The sequence below is a fragment of the Leopardus geoffroyi genome, chromosome B3 (assembly GCF_018350155.1).
Source record: "Leopardus geoffroyi isolate Oge1 chromosome B3, O.geoffroyi_Oge1_pat1.0, whole genome shotgun sequence".
NCBI classification, from domain to species: Eukaryota; Metazoa; Chordata; class Mammalia; order Carnivora; family Felidae; genus Leopardus; species Leopardus geoffroyi.
In genome coordinates this window covers 119,704,955-119,723,006 of record NC_059337.1, presented here as the reverse complement: position 1 = coordinate 119,723,006, position 18,052 = coordinate 119,704,955, and the positions used below count along the sequence as shown (strand labels likewise).

At 47.1% G+C, this 18,052-nt stretch overlaps 2 protein-coding genes across 3 annotated transcripts in view; both read left to right on the top strand.

Moving 5' to 3' along the window:
* The first annotated feature begins 203 nt into the window (after positions 1–203).
* On the top strand, positions 204–8,911 carry NPC2 (NPC intracellular cholesterol transporter 2). Its single transcript, XM_045448237.1, has 4 exons — positions 204–463; positions 4,248–4,355; positions 6,089–6,261; positions 8,172–8,911. The coding sequence occupies exons 1-4, from the start codon at positions 382–384 to the stop codon at positions 8,256–8,258; spliced, it is 450 nt and encodes a 149-aa protein (XP_045304193.1). The 5' UTR covers positions 204–381; the 3' UTR covers positions 8,259–8,911.
* A 1,228-nt stretch (positions 8,912–10,139) lies between these two features.
* Positions 10,140–18,052, top strand: part of SYNDIG1L (synapse differentiation inducing 1 like) — a 59,329-nt gene continuing 51,416 nt past the window's right edge. The window contains exons 1-3 of one of the 2 annotated variants that reach the window (XM_045448231.1): positions 10,140–10,440; positions 14,036–14,106; positions 16,824–16,976. The gene's annotated coding sequence lies outside the window, so the exon portion shown is untranslated. Of the gene's footprint in view, positions 10,441–14,035; positions 14,107–16,687; positions 16,977–18,052 lie in introns of those variants that run through there. The other variant, XM_045448232.1, reaches the window with a different exon arrangement.

Below are 18,052 nucleotides of genomic sequence, written 5' to 3'. Positions count from 1 at the left end.
ACACCCATTGGGTGGTGGTGGAGGAGAAGGGATTTGATTGGCTAGAAATGCTCCATTACGGAAGCTGGGGTGCACCAACAAAACCTGGGCGGAGCGCCGGAGGGAGGAGCGGAACGGGGCGGAGATGGATTCTAGCCTACCCGGTGGCGGAACGGACAAGGTGGGCGGAGATAGCGGGCATCTAGGCGGGACCGAGCCGAGCTCGGCAATCTGGAGCGGGCGGGGCGGAGCGCGGGCGGGGCGGAGCGCGGGCGGGCCCAGCCCTGGTTGCTGGTGAGAGTCGCCTGACCTGGCTCCTCCCCAGGCCCGCCCGGGCAGGTTTATCTTGTGACTGAGGCGGTCGCTTCTTCCTTCTTCGCGTTTGGAACCTGTTCAGCTGCGATGCGTTCCCTGGCCGTCGTGTTCGTGCTCCTGGCGCTCAGCGCCTCCGCCCTCGCCGAGCCAGTGCTTTTCAAGGACTGCGGTGAGCCGGAGCCGGCCCGAGATTCCCGCGCCCTCTGCGGGAGCCCCCACCGGAACCCCGCGCCGAGACCCCCGGCTGGGTTGGGCGGGTCCCGCGGGCGGCCAGGTTCAGCCTCGGACCCCACGTGGAGTGGGCTGGGGTTGGGGAGAAGGTGCGGGGGGCGAAACCCAATGGCTCACAACTTCGCCTCTTCCTGGGACGCGTTTTGGGGGTCCCTGGACATTAATTGGAACTGGGCCTTTTGCAGAAGTTTTCTAAAGTTTGTAGCACAGACAACTAACTGAAGGTTCCAACGATGCGCGGGACGTGAGGGGCACAGAACTTTGTATGTCTGCTTTGTGTCTTTGGATGACCTCTCCCTCCCTACTCCGTTTGCTTTTATTTTTAATTTCCCTTTTGCTGACAAGTCAAAAGTCAATTCTCCTTTTCACGATTTATTCCATTACCGCTTCCTTTGTGCTATATAATTTGGTGATTCTTAATCACTGTCTCCTCCTATCTATAAAGCTCGTGTTGCTGTGACACAGCTTGTGACACATAACCCCGTCTTGGCGCTGTGGTAGGGATCTTTGTTGGGAAGTACAGCGGGGGCTTGTAGGAAATTGTGAGTTCTTTCGTTCAGCCAAGTCTATAGAATTAACTATCTAGCAGAACGTTTTCTGACGTGGAAAGGTGTAGTGATAAATGAAAGAAGACATAAAATTTGTGAGCTGGAAGGAAACTTCAAAGTGTGTGTGCCCCTCCCCCGCTCACGCTTTGTCTTCCTTTAAAAAATAAACGTTAAAAAAAAACTTTTTAAAGCAAAAGTAGATGAGAGAATAAATACTCCTTCCACTATGTCATCAGTTCATTTTGAGGCAAAAGCAGAGTTAGGCTGGGGGACACGAATGATTAAGGAATAAGACTGCTGGTCTATTAATACTTAGCAAATGCTGTTCCACTAAACTAGTGGCACTTGAAAGATCCTATTATCACCTCAAATTACTGCCTATCCCCCCATTAAACTTAGTGGCCAAATTTGGACAAAGACACTATATTAACTCATCCAGCCCTCAGGATCTGTTTTACAGATAGGAAACAGGCACATGGAGTAACTTACCCAAGTTCGTGTTCTCTCTCTCTCTCTCTCTCTCTCTTTCTCTTTTTTTTTTTTTTTTTTAATTTTTAACGTTTATTTATTTTTGAGACAGAGAGAGAGAGAGAGAGCATGAACGGGGGAGGGTCAGAGAGAGAGGGAGACACAGAATCCGAAACAGGCTCCAGGCTCTGAGCGGTCAGCACAGAGCCTGACGCGGGGCTCGAACTCAGGGACCGCGAGATCATGACCTGAGCCGAAGTCGGCCGCTTAACCGACTGAGCCACCCAGGTGCCCCTCTCTTTCTCTTTTTAATGTTTATTTTTGAGAAAGAGCAAGCCGGGGAGGAGAAGAGAGAGGAAGACAGCACCCTAAGCAGGCTCCAGGCTCTGAGCTGTCAGCACAAAGCCCAACTTGGGGCTCGAACTCTTAAACCATGAGATCATGATCTAAGCCGATGGCGGACACTTAACCACTGAGCCACCCACATGCCCCAAACCCAAGTCTCACAGCTAGTTCGTGGTAGGAAATTAGTGGGTGTCTGTGAACCACCTTGAGTTTCAGTGGTAACATTAACATTTAAAAAGGGGGAGGGGGATGCCTGGGTGGTTCAGGTGGTTAAGCGCATGACTGCAGCTCAGGTCATGACCTCACACTCCTTGATTTTGAGGGAGCGCCTCATCGCCCCTCTCTCTTCTCTCTGCCCCTCCCCCACAAGTGCACATTCTCTCTCTCTCTCAAAAATAAACATCAGAAAAAAAAAAAAAAAAAAAAAGACCAAGGAAACCAAATCCAGATATACACCTATGGCAAGTGCTTCTTAAGGAAGGGAGGGTTTCAGTTACAGATTTTCAATTTACTTTTGAATTGGGAAATAACAATGTAAACTTCAGTGCCCACATCAAAAGATTTTTGAGTTCCACTCTATGACCCCTTTCCCTGGGAGGAGTATTTCCTCAAGTAAGAAATGGGGCCAAGCAAACTGGTTTTGCTATTTTTGCCAGTTAGGACTGAGGAGTTCTGTTGACATTGGAAGTCCAAGAACCTCTTGTCAGTAAAACTCAAGGAGCTACAAGTACTAATCACGTGACCCAGCCTTGAAAGAAGCACGTTGAAGCAGATGTTGAAAGCTTTAGCATGAGCACTGATTTTCTTTTTTTTTTTTTTTTTTTTTAATGTATATTTAGTTTTCTGAGACAGAGACAGAGCATGAGTGGGGGAGGGGCAGAGAGAGAGGGAGACACAGAATTTGAAGCAGGCTCCAGGCTCCAAGCTGTCAGCACAGAGCCCGACGCGGGGCTCGAACTCACGGACCGCTAGATCATGACCTGAGCCGAAGTCGGACGCTCAACCGACTGAGCCACCCAGGCGCCCCATAAGCACTGATTTTCAATAGGTTGTTGATTAAAGTTCTGGATATTTTTTCCCTGTCTGTCGAAGACCGGAGGACAGAGTAGAAGACAGTGCTTAAAGAAGAGAATTCTCGCGTGTGTATTTCGAAAACCTTGGAACCTTGCAATGATGGAAAAGCAAGCAGGGGGCTGAGGGACTGCAAGTTATTATTCACAGACTTAGCTGGAGGAGTGCTGGTCAGTAGGATGAAACCGTTCACCCAAGAGCAGGCACAGGCTGAGAAAGCCAAGTGCGTCTACATGAGCTTCTCATTTCATAGCCCGTGGGCTGAGCCAACCTGATGACTGCAGAGGAGAGGCCCAGCTTTTGTGTGAAAAGGGGACTTACTAACCCACCCACAGCAACTATTCTAGATTAAATTCATGGACTGAATCCCGATGTGATGATAATAAAGTAAACATTTATATAGCATTACCATGTTGCAAAGACTTACCTGAGACCTTTCTGTGTGTTCACTCACCTACCCTGTGAGGCAGTTACTGTTGTTATCCCCAGAGGGGTGAAGTGCCTTGTTTTGAGGTTTCACCGTGAGTAAGGGAGCCAGTGAGATTGCAAACCCAGGCGCCCGGTCCCAGAGCCCACCTCAGCAGTGATGGCTGAATGGCAGAGCTTAAGCTTTCCTTGCTATAAGCGGTGTTACCAGGCAGTTTGCTTGCATTCTCTCTATTCGGCTGTCCAGTTTCAGGGACCCGGATGCGGCAGTGGGATTCTTGAAGACTTTACTTAACCTGTTTAGGTCAAGCATTTCTTGGGAACAAACAGCACTTTTGTCTTTGTTTGGACTGAGATTTTTACAAAAAGACACACACCCTGTCTCAGAGACACTTATCTTGAAGAACACGTTTCTAAAGTGGAGTGTCCACCTGTATACTGTGGATGCGTTCTTAAAATCGTTTTCACTGGTAGGGATGTACAAAGCTCGGAGATCACTGATTTGGATCCGTACCGGGACAGGATTGGAAGAAAGGATGGGGGGCGGGGGCAGCTCAGAAGCAGCCAGGCTCAAGAGCCCAAGTGGAAACAGCACTGAAGCTTTGAGCCATCACTTGCGCCATATGTATGCTGCTTTAAATTCTACCTGGGGATGGAAGGAGGGGTGGAGATGACTTGCCCTGGCATAGTCCTGCCAGGATACGGAGCAGGGAAGCTGGCTTTATATACTTAACTCATTTTCTTAATTCCCCTTCACCCATCAAATAGGAAGAGTTTCCTGACGAGCAGAGCACCTTTCCATTAGGTAGGAAATAGCACAGGTGGTTTATCTTGCCTCCTATTCATGTTTCTTTTTTTTCACAGGTTCTGGGTTTGGAGTTATAAAGGAGCTGAATGTGAGCCCATGCCCCACCCAGCCCTGCAAATTGCACAAAGGCCAGTCTTACAGTGTCAATGTCACCTTCACCAGTAGTAAGTAAAAGTGGCTCTTGACTTCAAATTCGTCATAAAGCAGAACATCAGTCTCAAATGTTGGAATGAGCACAGGGATATGGGAGAAGGAATTGCAGTCAGGAAGTCTGTGACCTCCCTTCCAACTTCTGCAAAGCTCAGACTTCCCCTCTCTAAGGTTGAGGGAATTCATTTGGGACCCAAGGAAAAAAATCTGAGCTTCCTTCCTCAACGTAAAGAAATATTATTGGAACTTGTTGCTTTCTGGTACCACATTTATCACCTTCAGCTTCCCAGGAATCTAGACAAATGCAAAATCTTTATTTCTACAAGGCGTATCAACCTTGAATCCTTTACTCGTTTTCTATCCTATGGAACTAGATGTGGCAGTCTAATAAGAAATGTCAAAGTTACTGTCATCTCCTTCTTTTAAGCCTGAAGACAGCATTAAATACTAGAGTTGTTTTCTCTCCTGGATGCTCCCTGCCCCTCTATTGTCCCAAACCAAAAATGTACCTTCTTTTTTTTTTCTTTTTAGATTTTATATATATATATATATATATATATTTTTTTTTTTTTTTTTTTTTTAACGTTTATTTACTTTTGAGACAGAGAGAGACAGCATAAACAGGGGAGGGGCAGAGAGAGAGGGAGACACAGAATCTGAAACAGGCTCCAGGCTCTGAGCAGTCAGCACAGAGCCCGACTCAGGGCTTGCACTCATGGACCGTGAGATCATGACCTGAGCCGAAGTCGGATGCTTAACCGACCGAGCCACCCAGGCGCCCCTAGATTTTTTTTTTTTAAGTAATCCCTGTACCCAACATGGGGCTCAAACTCACAACCCCGAGATCAAAAGTCACGTGTTCTACCAGGCACCCCCAAAATGTACCTTCTAAACAAAAGTAATCCCCATCCCAGAAAGAAAGAAAGAAAGAGAGAGAGAGAGAGAGAGAGAGAGAGAGAGAGAGAGAGAGAAAGAAAGAAAGAAAGAAAGAAAGAAAGAAAGAAAGAAAGAAAGAAAGAAAGAAAAAGAAAGACAGGAAGGAAGGAAGGATGGGAGGGAGGGAACCAAGCCAATACCCTGGATCTCCACAATAGCCTAACAGCTGATAACCCTGGTTGCCCTAATTTTATTGCATTTATTCCTCCTGCCCATCTTGTGATATGGAGGGTAGAGGATGTCAAGAGATGTACCTCATCTTTCGAACCTTACCCAGTTTCTAAAGGGTTATCTCTTACTGTTACTTAACTGCATTTCTGCGGAGATTCCTTTCTGTTTCCTTATTTTCTAAAGGAATCCTGTGAGCAGGGCATTTGAGAATTCAGAGACCAATCTTCTAAAGCTCTGTAAGAATACACAGCATGCTCTGACGGAAGCTGGCGTAGTTAGGAAACAAAGTTTACTGCCCAAAAAAACTCAGTTACTTTGTTGGATAAGGTTATTTATCCAGGTAGCTCTGATTCTCCTGAGAAACTATGACAGGCAAGGAAGAGCAGGGTGGGGTTGGGAGCAAAGAAAACCGCTCTCTTCGTTGCTTTTTTTTTTTTAAGAGTGAATACTTATTCTGTAGCATTCGTAGAGGTACTAAGCATAACTACAAAGAGAAGTAGACTCTAGGAGTTAAGGAGTACAGACTTTATGGTTTGCTATCATAGCATTGCCACTGCTTGAGAACGTATCTGACTCTTTTACTTCGAGTTTAGAAATAAGCTGTCCCTGTCACTATCTCATTCTCTTTCTTTCCTCTTAGATGTTTCATCTCAGGGTAGCAAAGCTTTGGTGTATGGCATCCTGATGGGCGTAGCAGTTCCCTTTCCCATTCCTGAGGCTGATGGTTGTAAGAGTGGAATCAACTGTCCCATCCAGCAAGGCAAGACCTATAGCTACCTGAATAAACTACCAGTGAAGAATGAATACCCCTCTGTAAGTGACATCGTTGTTCAGGACACTGGTAGCCTTGTGACTAGATGAGGAATCTGATGGGGGATGGCGGGGTGGGGGGGCAGGACGAAAAGATTGGGTAGGAGTCCTTCGTCTCTCTATGATGAAGAAGCAGAAGCTGGGGGCAAGGAGATGAACTTGAGTGTTAGGAATCATGAGGTAGGGCAGGTATTTTTCCCCGTGCCCCTTTGTTCTTTGTCGCCTAATCGTTAGCCTGGGCCTCATGATGCCATTTTGATACACAGTATCTTCCTGGATTCTCATGACCATGCTTTGCGGAGGCAGTATTATCCCTTTTTGCAAATGAAGAAACTTGAGCCTCCAATGTTAAGCAAAATGAGCAGTGTCTACTCTGCTAAGAAATATTACGTCTAGATCCAGGGCTGGGCCTTGTGACCCCAAAACCTGTGCACTGTTAAAAGATTTTAGGCAGTTGTCAAGTAGTTCAAGATGTCAAGTTATAGAAAAATTCTGGTTTCTCCATTAATCTCTTAATAAGAGAGCAGTAGTTTCCTAGCGCCATAGCAAAGAGGTCACTTTTCCACACAATTCTTTCTCCCCCTATCCCCCCCCCCCCAGCCCCTGCCTTCTCCTTTGACTCGCCCTGCTATACCTACTACTTTTTCTACCACACACATGAGGTAGAACCTGTTGGAATGGGCCTGTATTAAAGATATGAATCCTGATAAGTAATGGAAGAAGTAAGGGGATTCCTTTTTTCCATGAAGAAAAAAAAAAAACAAAAACAAAACACTGCATATTTTGAAAGGAAATCAAGTAGAACCCAGGAGCATTCCGGCCATTTATTTTCTAGAAACGGCAAGTAATTAAAGAACATTCCAAAGAGGCTGTAATATAGGGAGTCTATGTTTAAGGGATATAAGAGACCCTATGGGTCAGGGACAGGTTTATAGATTAATTTGCGGAGTATCTATAAAATCATAGGCATTTCTGAGCCTTGGTCATTTACACAGTGTCTAATTAGGGCCTGATACATAGTAGGCACTTCCTATATGGTAGCAGTTGTTAAGTGAATTAACGTTTCATTTGAAAAACATCTAAACTATGTTAATTTAAGCACTAAGTGAAACAGTAGTTAATGTGTCCTAGTCTTGAAAAACTTGCAAGTTTCGAGATGCAGGTATCACAGTCACTCAGATGTTGAATTGTAAAGAAACATTTGAATCCAAATTAGGGGCAGTAACTAATCATAAGAAAGCTAATATCTACATAAGAAAGGACTGGAAAATTCTCCGTGATTTTTTTTTTTTTTTTTTTTTTTTTAAGAATTAGAAGGGACAGTTCCTAGTATAACAAGTCAAAGCAGAGATTTCTAATGATGTATATTATTAAAAAACCAAAACGGTTTAAGGAAATTAACTGAAGCTGTATTGCTACGAAGCATTGTTGTTCCCGGAACCATTCATATACTTATAAACTTCTTGGGACACCCTTTGTGTTCTGACATTTTCGGCTAACAAGTATTTTGTTACACCTACGAATAACTTTACTCTCTTCTTCATGGTTACCCTCGGAAAAAGCTAGATCAGATTGCCAAGTACATAAGAAATCGTTTGAATGTAAAATTCTCTTCCCCTCAAGGCTTCATCATGTGCCTTTGATCTGAAAGGGAAAAGAATGCTTCAGAAATTATGTCTGATGAGTTAACGAGGTTAGTATGTGGTGCCGCTGACGCCGAATCCTAGGTGTCACTTGGCTGGTCTTTTAAGACCACAGGCCTCCCCCGTGTCCCAAGTGGCCTCCATGGTGGCATGATTTAAGAAAAAAAGTCTGAGGAGTTAGGCAGTTAACTCGGATTCATAGTTAGACCGGTTCTGGATTGAGGTGAGGGCCTGCTTTCATTTTTCCCAATTCTTTTTCTCTTTCTCCAGATAAAAGTGATGGTGAAGTGGCAGCTTCTGGGCGACAAGGAACAGAGTCTCTTCTGCTGGGAGATCCCAGTGCAGATTGAAGGCTAGAGGTGCTAATGCCAGCATGTTGCGTGGGGGTGAGAGAGGAACGGGTGGAGGGAGGGCAGGAGAAATCGAGTCTAACCTAAAGGAAAGGAATTTTGACACAGCTGTTTGGTGCCTCTCAGTCTCCAGAAGGTTCCAGACCCTGTTTCCTGAGAGCTCAGAACTATCGCCCTTGTAATATCTTTGGTGAAGGGTTGGAGGGAAGAAGAGAGGGAGAGAGATAGGCACGGATTTAATTTGTCTTCAGTATTTTTTGCCGTTGGAAAAAGGAAGGTCCGGTCAGTGAGGACCCAAATGAGGCTGCTTCAGGCTATTGGCTAACCTGCCCTCGGGTTATCGGCCCTCGCAGCGGAGGAGGGTTTCCACACCTCCCCCACCTAACAGGGATATTACATCTGCAAGTTCCTCATCTCCAAGTGCCTCACTGAGTTCAGCGCGTCGGGCCAGCCAGCCTGCTGACTCTTAACAGTACCTGCTGGTCCGCTGCTTCATCCATCGTGACATGCTGGCCGGTGGCGCCCAGCAGCTGGGCGGAGGGGGGTCGCTCTACGACGGAAACTCACCCCTGAATGGCCGGTTGTCTGCGGTTACCCGCTGTCTCCTTAGGTTACCCCCTGTCTTAGGCGGTGTTCATTAAATGCAGCACTTGATTAACAGACGTTTGATTTTTTTTTTTTTTTAACAACATTAACCTGTGGCCTCTTTATGCACCTGGAAATAAAAACGTGGCAGTCTTGCCTTCCGCATGTTGGCAGCGGTCACCTGCTTCTTTCAGGCCAGTGTTTTCCCCCAGATCTGTGGAGGGTGGACACCCCTGGTCCCATGGTCCCAGAGTGCAGCAAAGACACGACTCTTTCAGGAACTGCCTTTTCTTCCCTTTCTGCCCAACCAGACTTTACCTATTTTATACAAAATGAGCTTATTTTTTGCTTTATTTTGCACACTCTTATGCCACCAGAAGCAGTGAAAGCAAACACCACCTAGTTGAATAATAACATCTGAAAGGTCAAGGGAACTAAATTGCGGGGGAAGGGGCAGGGAGTTAGAGGCTACAAGCTGGCATGAAGCACAGTAGTCTTTTAGGAATCTTCCACCATGAGGAGAGCCTAGAAGCCTAAACATGAAATGAGAAGTTGCGGCAAATAATGGCCAAGTTCATTAAATCTTGGACTTTCCTGCTTTAGAAGCGCAAAGTATGTGCACTTCAAAATATATGGGGCATATATTTTGCTGCCTGTTTTAATCAATGTGCTGTCAATCAGCTTTTAGCGGTCACAGGGATTACAGCCCTATTCACAAGTGAGTTGGGTAATGTAGACCTCAAAAAGCCATCTCTTAGATTGGGGTGTTTATACATCACGTAAGCCATTTGGTCCAGCTCACTTTGTCCCACTAACTTCACTAGAGCCTTGGATTTCCTTGGCTTGTGAGTTTCCCAGGAAAACCACCAGGGGACAGCCATAGATCAGGAATAAAGTTATCAGCTGCCAAGACTTACTAGTTCATTCCCAGAGCCATTCAAGCCCTGTCCTCTTTAGCTTGGTGCTGTATGCTGTCACGCTGTGTGTAGAAGGTCAGCCCACTCATGGGTCTCCCCATGCTGGACCCAAGGTCTATCAGCGTGGACCATTCCAAAGGTGGTTAACTGCTGTGATTTCTGCCTTCAGACTACCAGTAGTTGGATCCTGGCTTCACCAATTAATAGGACCTCCAGTGCAATCTTCAAATCCCTTAACTTCTCTGTGCTTCTGTTTCCTTATTTGTTAAATAGGGACAATAACAGCAGGGCTGCGGGGACTAAACGAGATGATGCACGTAAAACACTTAGAATGACCCCTGGCACATCATACACAATTGATAAATATTACCTATTTTTCTAGGAGGTAGATCTTGTTCCTCATCAAGAAGTAGCAGGAAAATCAGAAGGTTCAGTCTGAGGCGTGATGATATATCACCTCAGAAAAATGAGCCTATCCTCTGCATGGAACTTTTTGAGATGCCTGGAAAAGCTCCGTTCTCACGTATGCCTGCTCTCTCCGTATTCCCAAAAGACTGCCCGTGTCACTGAACGCCTTCAAGGCTCACAGCTACCTGCCCTGCATTTTGTACTCGTGACCTCATGTGTTAAAAGAAGACAGAAGAAAAGCAGTTCAGCTAGTGTATACCCTTCAGTCAGAGCAGAAAGGTAACGCAACAGCTTATAACTGTTTACCAGCCATTGTGAGGCTACATGGAGCCTGCAGCGGTGAGCCAGGTAGGGCTCCCGTGGGGGGATTAGTTTGAAAGGTCGGCTTCTGTACAGATAGTTCATAGGCACCCCCTGAGTCATTAAAGCATTGAGAAGCACTGAACCTTAGGCTGTATAAGAAAGGTCATGCTCTTTCCAATGACAGTCTCATACTTTTCTAGTCCATTGAGCGGGCCATGGAAGCTTAGACAGAGCTTCTCTCCTGCATGAATTCCAGGGCAGAACAGTCCCAGACTCCACAGTCATTTAAAAAGCACAAGGAGCACCCCGGCTTACGGAATAAAAGAAACCCAACCTCCAGTATCTCCCGTTTGGGAAAGGGTTAGGTGGGAGGCCTGACATTTGGTCAGATCATCGGGTTAATGAAAAGCAGTAAGCATGGAGTCATTTCTCATCCTGTTCGTTTTTGGTTTTGAAATCTAAGGCGATTTTTTAAAAGACACAATTAAGATCGGTCTTAATTATGCTTCAGAGGTTGACAAAACAGTGTGTTCTCTGAGGAAACCCACAGATGTAGGAAGAGTGGCTTGACGTAGGTGAGGTCCGGGCTAAGGGAAAATGTCTAGGATTAGCCATTCATGTCAGATAATCCAAAAGGCAAAATATCGCTTAAATGACTGGGTTGCTTACCGAGGATAATTATTTCATAAACTACAGTTGGGCGTCGGGGGGGGGGGGCGGGGGGAAATGGTCAGTATGAGGACGAGGTCATGGCACATAGGAAAAGCACTGACACAGAGGAGAGGGTTATGTGTGAGATATGTCACCCCGGCGAGAGTCCTCTTGAACAAGTGTTTTTCCCAAGGGCCCTCTGGGAAGGACACAGCACTGAAAACAGCTTAGAGGATTTAAAAGCCTGGGGTACTGTGTGTGTGTGTGTGTGTGTGTGTGTGTGGTGGGAATGGGAGGGGCATTGTTATGCGACCTGAGGTGGAAGGCGGCACTGGCTCTCCACAGATACTGCCTGAGGGAGTCCTGTGTCCTCTGGGGTGATTGTGTCTTTTTCCATGAAGAGAATCCCCTGGCCAATCGCTCAGATTCCCAACTGAAACCTATTCACTTACAGCTGTCAGTTGACTAGCAACTAAATGGTCTGGGTGTTGGTTGCCATGGAAACAGCTAAAAGGCCCATTGCTATGGGAACCTGCCATGCTCTCCAAACCAGGGGTTTGGTTCCGAAAAAGGAGTGGAGGGCAGGGTGGAGGGTGGAGCCCAGATGGGCTGCCCAGGTGCCGAGAGTCCTGCCAGAGGACGAGCAGTGGGGTGAGCGAGCCCGGCGAGCCCCTCACCACCGGGACAGAAAGAGCAGCGACTTCTTCCACTTTCTGCGGGCACTCCCCACCTGTCCTCTGTGCGCTGTCCCGTGGGTAGCCACCGGGCACAGGTGTTTGCTCTCCCAAGTGGAGAGGAAGAACGTGAGGTTTTGGATAGACCTGACATGCCAGTCATCTGCCTGGGGCTCTGAGAGAGAAAGTCTCGGCTCCTCTGTGCATGGGGGGCCGTGCTCCACTCCTCCTGTGTCCCAGATAAACAGCCAGCAGGTGGAAGGAGCTCAGCTCTGGCTGCCAGTGGGGCAGGCCAGTAAGGAGCCTGGCAGACAAAACGGACGGCTGCTGGCCTCGAGCGTGGCAGAGATGGTGAGGGCCCCAGGTGAGGAAGCAGAAGCCTGCCCAGGAAGAGCAGTCTCTGTTGTGGGCAGTAGAGACACGTGCTGCCCCGCTCTCTGCCCACCCACCACCTGCATGCCTCTACCACAGAAGGGGACTGCAGATGGAACAAAATATGAAAGACGAGGTTTGACAGGGAGTCTCGGCGGATGCGCCCAAAGGTTGTGAGATTCCTTCTTGAGTTTTGCGATCGAGGGAAATAACCGACGTCGGTGTTTGGTGGGAAGATGACCTTTCACTGAAACAAAGAAAAAGCATCCTAGTGGCTCCACCAATAACAACTGTTAACGGGTGGTGTATAAATCGAAGGGATTGGGCTAGTTAATCTCTAAAATCTCGGCCACACCAACAGTTTACCACTCATCGAGACACTGAAGGGAAGTTTCGGCACCACAGGCAAGAGGACACAGACGAATCATACCTATGAGAGTGCAGAACATCCCTGGGGGCCAGAGGGGCTTTGGACTGAGACTAAGACGAAGGCATTTGATTTAGAGGCCATCTCAGACATGTTTGGCCCAGGGGACTTTCACCTGATTCTCCCAGAATTCTGAGATGCCTGGCCTGGATTTTTTTTTTTTTTTTTTTTCCTCCTAATCTTGCCATCTGCCTGGAGTTATTGGTCTCAGCCCCTCCCAGGGAGTTTTAGAGTCTCGGAGCCTGGCACCAGAGAAAGAGAGCGATGCCACCCAGCATTCGCACGGCTCCACGGGACAACTGAGCATTTCCCCAGGATCTGTGGGGAGATTTTTCACTTTTGGAACATAGTTATCTATAGATTTCTGTAACATTTAAAATCTTAAATACAAGCCGTGTTTCTATCCCACCTCCAACTCTTTCCCGTTGATTGACTTTGGGAAGTTATTTAACCTCGAAGGCCTCGATTTCCTCAGCTGTCAAACAGGATAAGAATACCCACCTCGGGGCGGTTCTAACCATGACCTGAGGTGGTTTATGCAAAGTGCTCAGTGCAGCACCCAACTCTAATAAGTACCTGGTGATTATTATCCTCCCGGATAAGAAAGTTGCAGCCATGGAAACTGCTCAATGGCCTAGAATCTTAGGCATTTGCCGTGGATTTGTCTTCCAAATTTAATTCCAGGTGCCATACAAGACTTATGTTCCCTCCGATGGTCTTCCCTGTGGTTTGCCTTCGTTAAGGCAAATCCGAATCCTCCCTTTAGGACGCTCAACCACATTCTTTTTTTATGTATAATTTTTGCGTGTCAGCTTACCTTCCTACTGCCCTTTCATATTTAAGCAAATGCCCCAAACTCAGCACTCAGCAGTGATTTAATGAATTTTTTTAATACAGAAAAATGTCATGACTCTTTAGGTTTTGAATCTGACCATTTAGTTCTATAGCAGCTTTGGTCTCCCAAGGGACGGGAAGAGTGATGGTTGATTTGGTTTCATTCTCCTGAAGAAGGCACAGTAGTGCCCTGTCCTGGGTGGGTGGCTCCAGAGCAGGACTTGGCTCACATCTTGCAGAAGCCAGCTGTCATCTGCGTCCGAGACTCATTGACAACACTAGCTTGTCTCGAGACTGACTCTGGGCTCAGGAGGAAATGGCTCCCCCTCCCCTCCTGGATGCTGTCTGTCTTCAGTCCAGTTCAGCAAACCTCCTGACTTCTCCTGGCTTCTCCTGTCTGGGTCACGATGATGGCTCTGTAGCCGCACATCCTATCAGCTCGCCTCTGGAAAGGCGAGAGAAAGCAGATCTGGTTTATCCAAATCTCTCCCTTCTCTGGTAGGCCAAATCCCTGCAGCCCCTGGCACATCCTCCACCCCCACACACCCCCAACCCCCAACCCCCACACACACACACCTCAGCTTCCCACCAGAGCTTGCCTGTGCTTCCTCAGCAGAAACAAGGCCCAAAGAGCTACCAGAGCCTCTCCCAGACTGTGGCTGCTGAGAACTGTCTCCTCACAAGGTAGGTAAAGCAAAATGCTGGGGTAGGGAATAGGCAGCAGAATGAACGTAGGAGAAAATCCTCCCGGCCTGACTTGCCATGTGACCTTGGATGAATCATTTAGCCTTTTTTAGTTGAATATCTCAGAGAGGTGGTGTATGAACAAAAGGAAATGACGGGTGTGCACATGGTAGCTGGGAAATACAAAAGCTACTCACGCTCAGGATAATATCACAGGCTAGTGTGGAGGGCTGGCAATTCATCCTTTGAATTTTCCTGCTTAGTTCCTATTGACTTGATGAGCTGGACACACATAGGAAAACCCACAGGAAAAACCAAGGTCCTGGATTTGATCACTCTAAGAACAAGTTTAAGATTTGGCCACAAAGCAGATGTTTAATGCAGCCGGCTCTCCAGCAATGTTTGCTTAGTCCCGAGGGTATAGAAGGCTAGGCAACCTCTCCCTCTGTCATCCTGATCACTACTCACTCTAGTTGACTCCATATGGGCAAGACAGCATGTTTTCCTTCAACTCACACTTACTGAGGCCCTATTTTATGCCTGGCGTGGTAAGAATAAGACAAGATCCCTGCCTTCAGGAAGCTCAGAGTCCAGGGGGAGAGGCATGCAGCAAACCATCGCTGTGATATGGTGTGACAATACCAGTCACAGGTGGGACAAATGCCAGTCACAGGCAACCAGAAGGAAGAACGATTTGGTCTGGAAGAGGCAGAGCCAGGTCAGGCTTCTGTTAGGAGCCAGACTGGAAACGGAGTTGTCTAACACTGCACTCTCGATCTTTATTCATCCCTCACTCACCCTTCTCTCATTCAGCCAGCAAACATGTCCCTGCCCTTTGTCTTCTGAGACTTTTCGAAATATTTATTGTAGCGAATTGACCTCCTCCTGAACGGCTGGTTAACTTGTTTTTACCTAAAGTTCCTCTCACTTAATTGACTCTGAAACTAAGTAAGCATATTTGGTTATGCCCTGACCGGGCACCCAGTGTATATACACACCCAGCTAAAATGATCTGTTTGGACTTTAGAATCTTGGCCACCACTTCCCAACCTATCTGACCTACTTCTCCTTTCCGTCTATGCTCCAGCCATTCTGGTCTCCTTTCAGTTCCTCATATTGGCCGAGTTCCCCTCCCTCAGCCACGGGACTCTTACACATGGCTGTTCCCTCTGCCCGGAAAGCTCCCCTCACTTCGTCCACGTTCATTTAGTTAACCCCGACTCATCTTTCACATTTCTGCCGCAGGGAAGCCCTCCCCGACCACCTGCCCCTGATCAGATCAAGTGCTTTGGTCTACATCCTGAGAGCCCCCTGTCCTCTCCCCTCATGGCACAATTCAGAGTTACATACTGTAACGATTCTTTGATTAAATGTCTGTCCCTCTGGGGGAGGGAACATTTTCCATTTTGCTCATCCCTGTATTCCCAGTGTCTAAAACAGCTCTCAGTCCAAGGAGCAGGTGGCCAATAAATATTTTTTATATGAATTAGCTAACGGAACGGTAAATGATTTTTTTGGCCACTATGTGTTTGCCTTGGGCCTAAATTTGGTTGTGTGTCCAAAACCAAAAACAAATAGCAAATACGGGGGCCAGAACCAAATGGAGAGCCTCCCCTGAGAAAGACGTAAAAAGAAGGGATGTCCCGGAACTAAGAGGCTCTCCAAGCTTGTGGAAGTGGGGAGCCAAGGGAGGAAAAATGGAAAGATTGGAGCCACCTGGCAAGGTCAGACCTAGCAGGTGGCCTGGGAAGGAGGGAGAATTGAATATCTACTACCTTGATTCTCAGTACTTGTGTACTTTGGGTGCTGGGCTACGAAAGACAGGATTACTGTCTCATTTTCCTACTTCTTCAGTTATAACTAGACTTTGATAATTGCGGGATTGGGGGAGAAGAGGACCATTTTATATTGAAACCAATACTGATACAGAGTAGAATATAAATTTCATATGATGATGAAAACACATGAGATTTGAAAGACATTAATGACTTTAGCGATCGTTCCGTGAAAGAGTCTGAGAAGCATTAATACCTCAAAGAACTATATTCCACAGGATTCTGTATGATTGAAGTTTGATAAATCCGATATCACAAATGCATGGAGGGTATACTCTTTAGAAGATTTTTGTCGTGCTTTTGTACCACTTACCACTCCTGCAAAGCACCAAGCACAGTGCCCTACAGTTGTACATTAAGTGTTGAACTGAGGGGCCCCTGGGTGGCTCAGTCGGTTAAGCTTCAGCTCAGGTCATGATCTCACGGTCTGTGACTCTGAGCCCCACATCGGGCTCTCTGCTGTCAGCACAGAGCCTGCTTCAGGCCCTCTGCCCCCTTCTCCCTCTGCCCCTCCCCCGCTCGCGCTCACTCTCAAACATAAATAGACGTTAAGTGTTGAACTGCACCCGTAGCAAACAACTTACTCTCAGTGCAGTCTGTAAATTGGTCATTGGATTTTATTATCAAGATTGCTCTGCCTACCCACTCCTCCAGAGAGAGTTGGGGCCACTTCTGTGTCTCTCTGGAGAGGATCTAGATAAAGAGGCTCCGTGGGGTGTTGTGTCTAAGCTCTTCCACGATGGAATAGTGGGGGAGCCGGTGGGGAGGTAGCAAGACAGAGATGAAAAGCAGAAAGTACAAAGAGAATTTAATTTCCTGCATTGCTCATAAAGAAATTAGTCTGTGTGTTTCCATTATCATCTGTGTTTGCTTTGACTCCAGGAGAAACCGGGAGCTCCTTGAAGACAGGGCTGTGCCTGTTTTTAACACTTGGCATCTTGAAACCATGCATGGTGAATACTTGCCTAGTGTCCGGCCCAGGGAATCTTCGGGATGAGAGTAGATGGAAAACCCTGAAGAACAAAATTCTCAAAGGTAGGTGGTAGGAAGCAGGAAGTGGGAAGAGCCCGTGTCTGAAGAAGGCTGGTGGGTCCTTTCTCTTCCCTCCTAATCTACCTAACAAAGGAGTGCGCTGAGCCTGGGGAACAACCAGTGGTGATCCTAGTGGGCGATTATTGGGATTGGTTCTCAGCAGGGGCTGAGATGAAGGAGACAGTGTTCTCATACTTAATCGCTGCTTTTTAACTCCCCCGACATCATTTCTAATGGTCCCTGGCTAGTGCCACTCAGAGCCTCCACCCCCAAACCCCTGACTCTGCCTACCTGAGCAAATTCTTCCCAGCTGCTCAGGAGCTCTGACTCTCTCGGATCCGTGGCTGCCCCCACGCTTTCTAATGCATCTGAGCCTATTCATTTGGTTTTCAGGGAAGGGGAAAGAGCGAGGTTGCATCTCTGCAGTCTGGATACTGTTTCTAGAACGTATCAGATCAACTAGCCCAGAACCAGCAGTCTAATGAAAGGACCAGACCCACTGGCAAAAGGTAGCAAGACAAGAGTCCTGAATGAGGAATGTCTGGAGGTGCCAGCAGGCAGTGATGCGGTTTGGAAGGAGCAGGCCAGGCTGCAGCCTTGTCAGGAAAGGGCTGGAAATAAGCCAAATAGGACAGAATGGAAAAACAAGAATCATCTGTGGTTTAAAAAAAAAAAAAAAAAAAAAAGTAGGGTGGGGGGAGAGTCAAGGGCATGAGACTTGTTGCCAGAGAAGTTAGAGATGAGGACAAGAACGGGGCAACACTCTTCTCCACTCCCTCTTGACTGCATTTTCTCCTTTTCTCATAACCTCCATGATAAATCACCTGCAAACTGTAACCGCTCTGGCTGTACCCACTTGAAATTGCAATCCGGAGGCCCTAAGATTGCCATTCAGGGACTGTCTTTGTCACGAAAAACAGAATTCTTGTTTATTTTGGTAAATTAATTGCTGGCAGAGAGGGATTTTAATTTTCCAACCAGAACAATTGCAGGCTTGGAAAGAAATTACAGGGTTGGAAAGCACCTAAAGGTTCCCCTGGGTTAAATTGCCAGATCTAGGGGCGCCTGGGTGGCTCAGT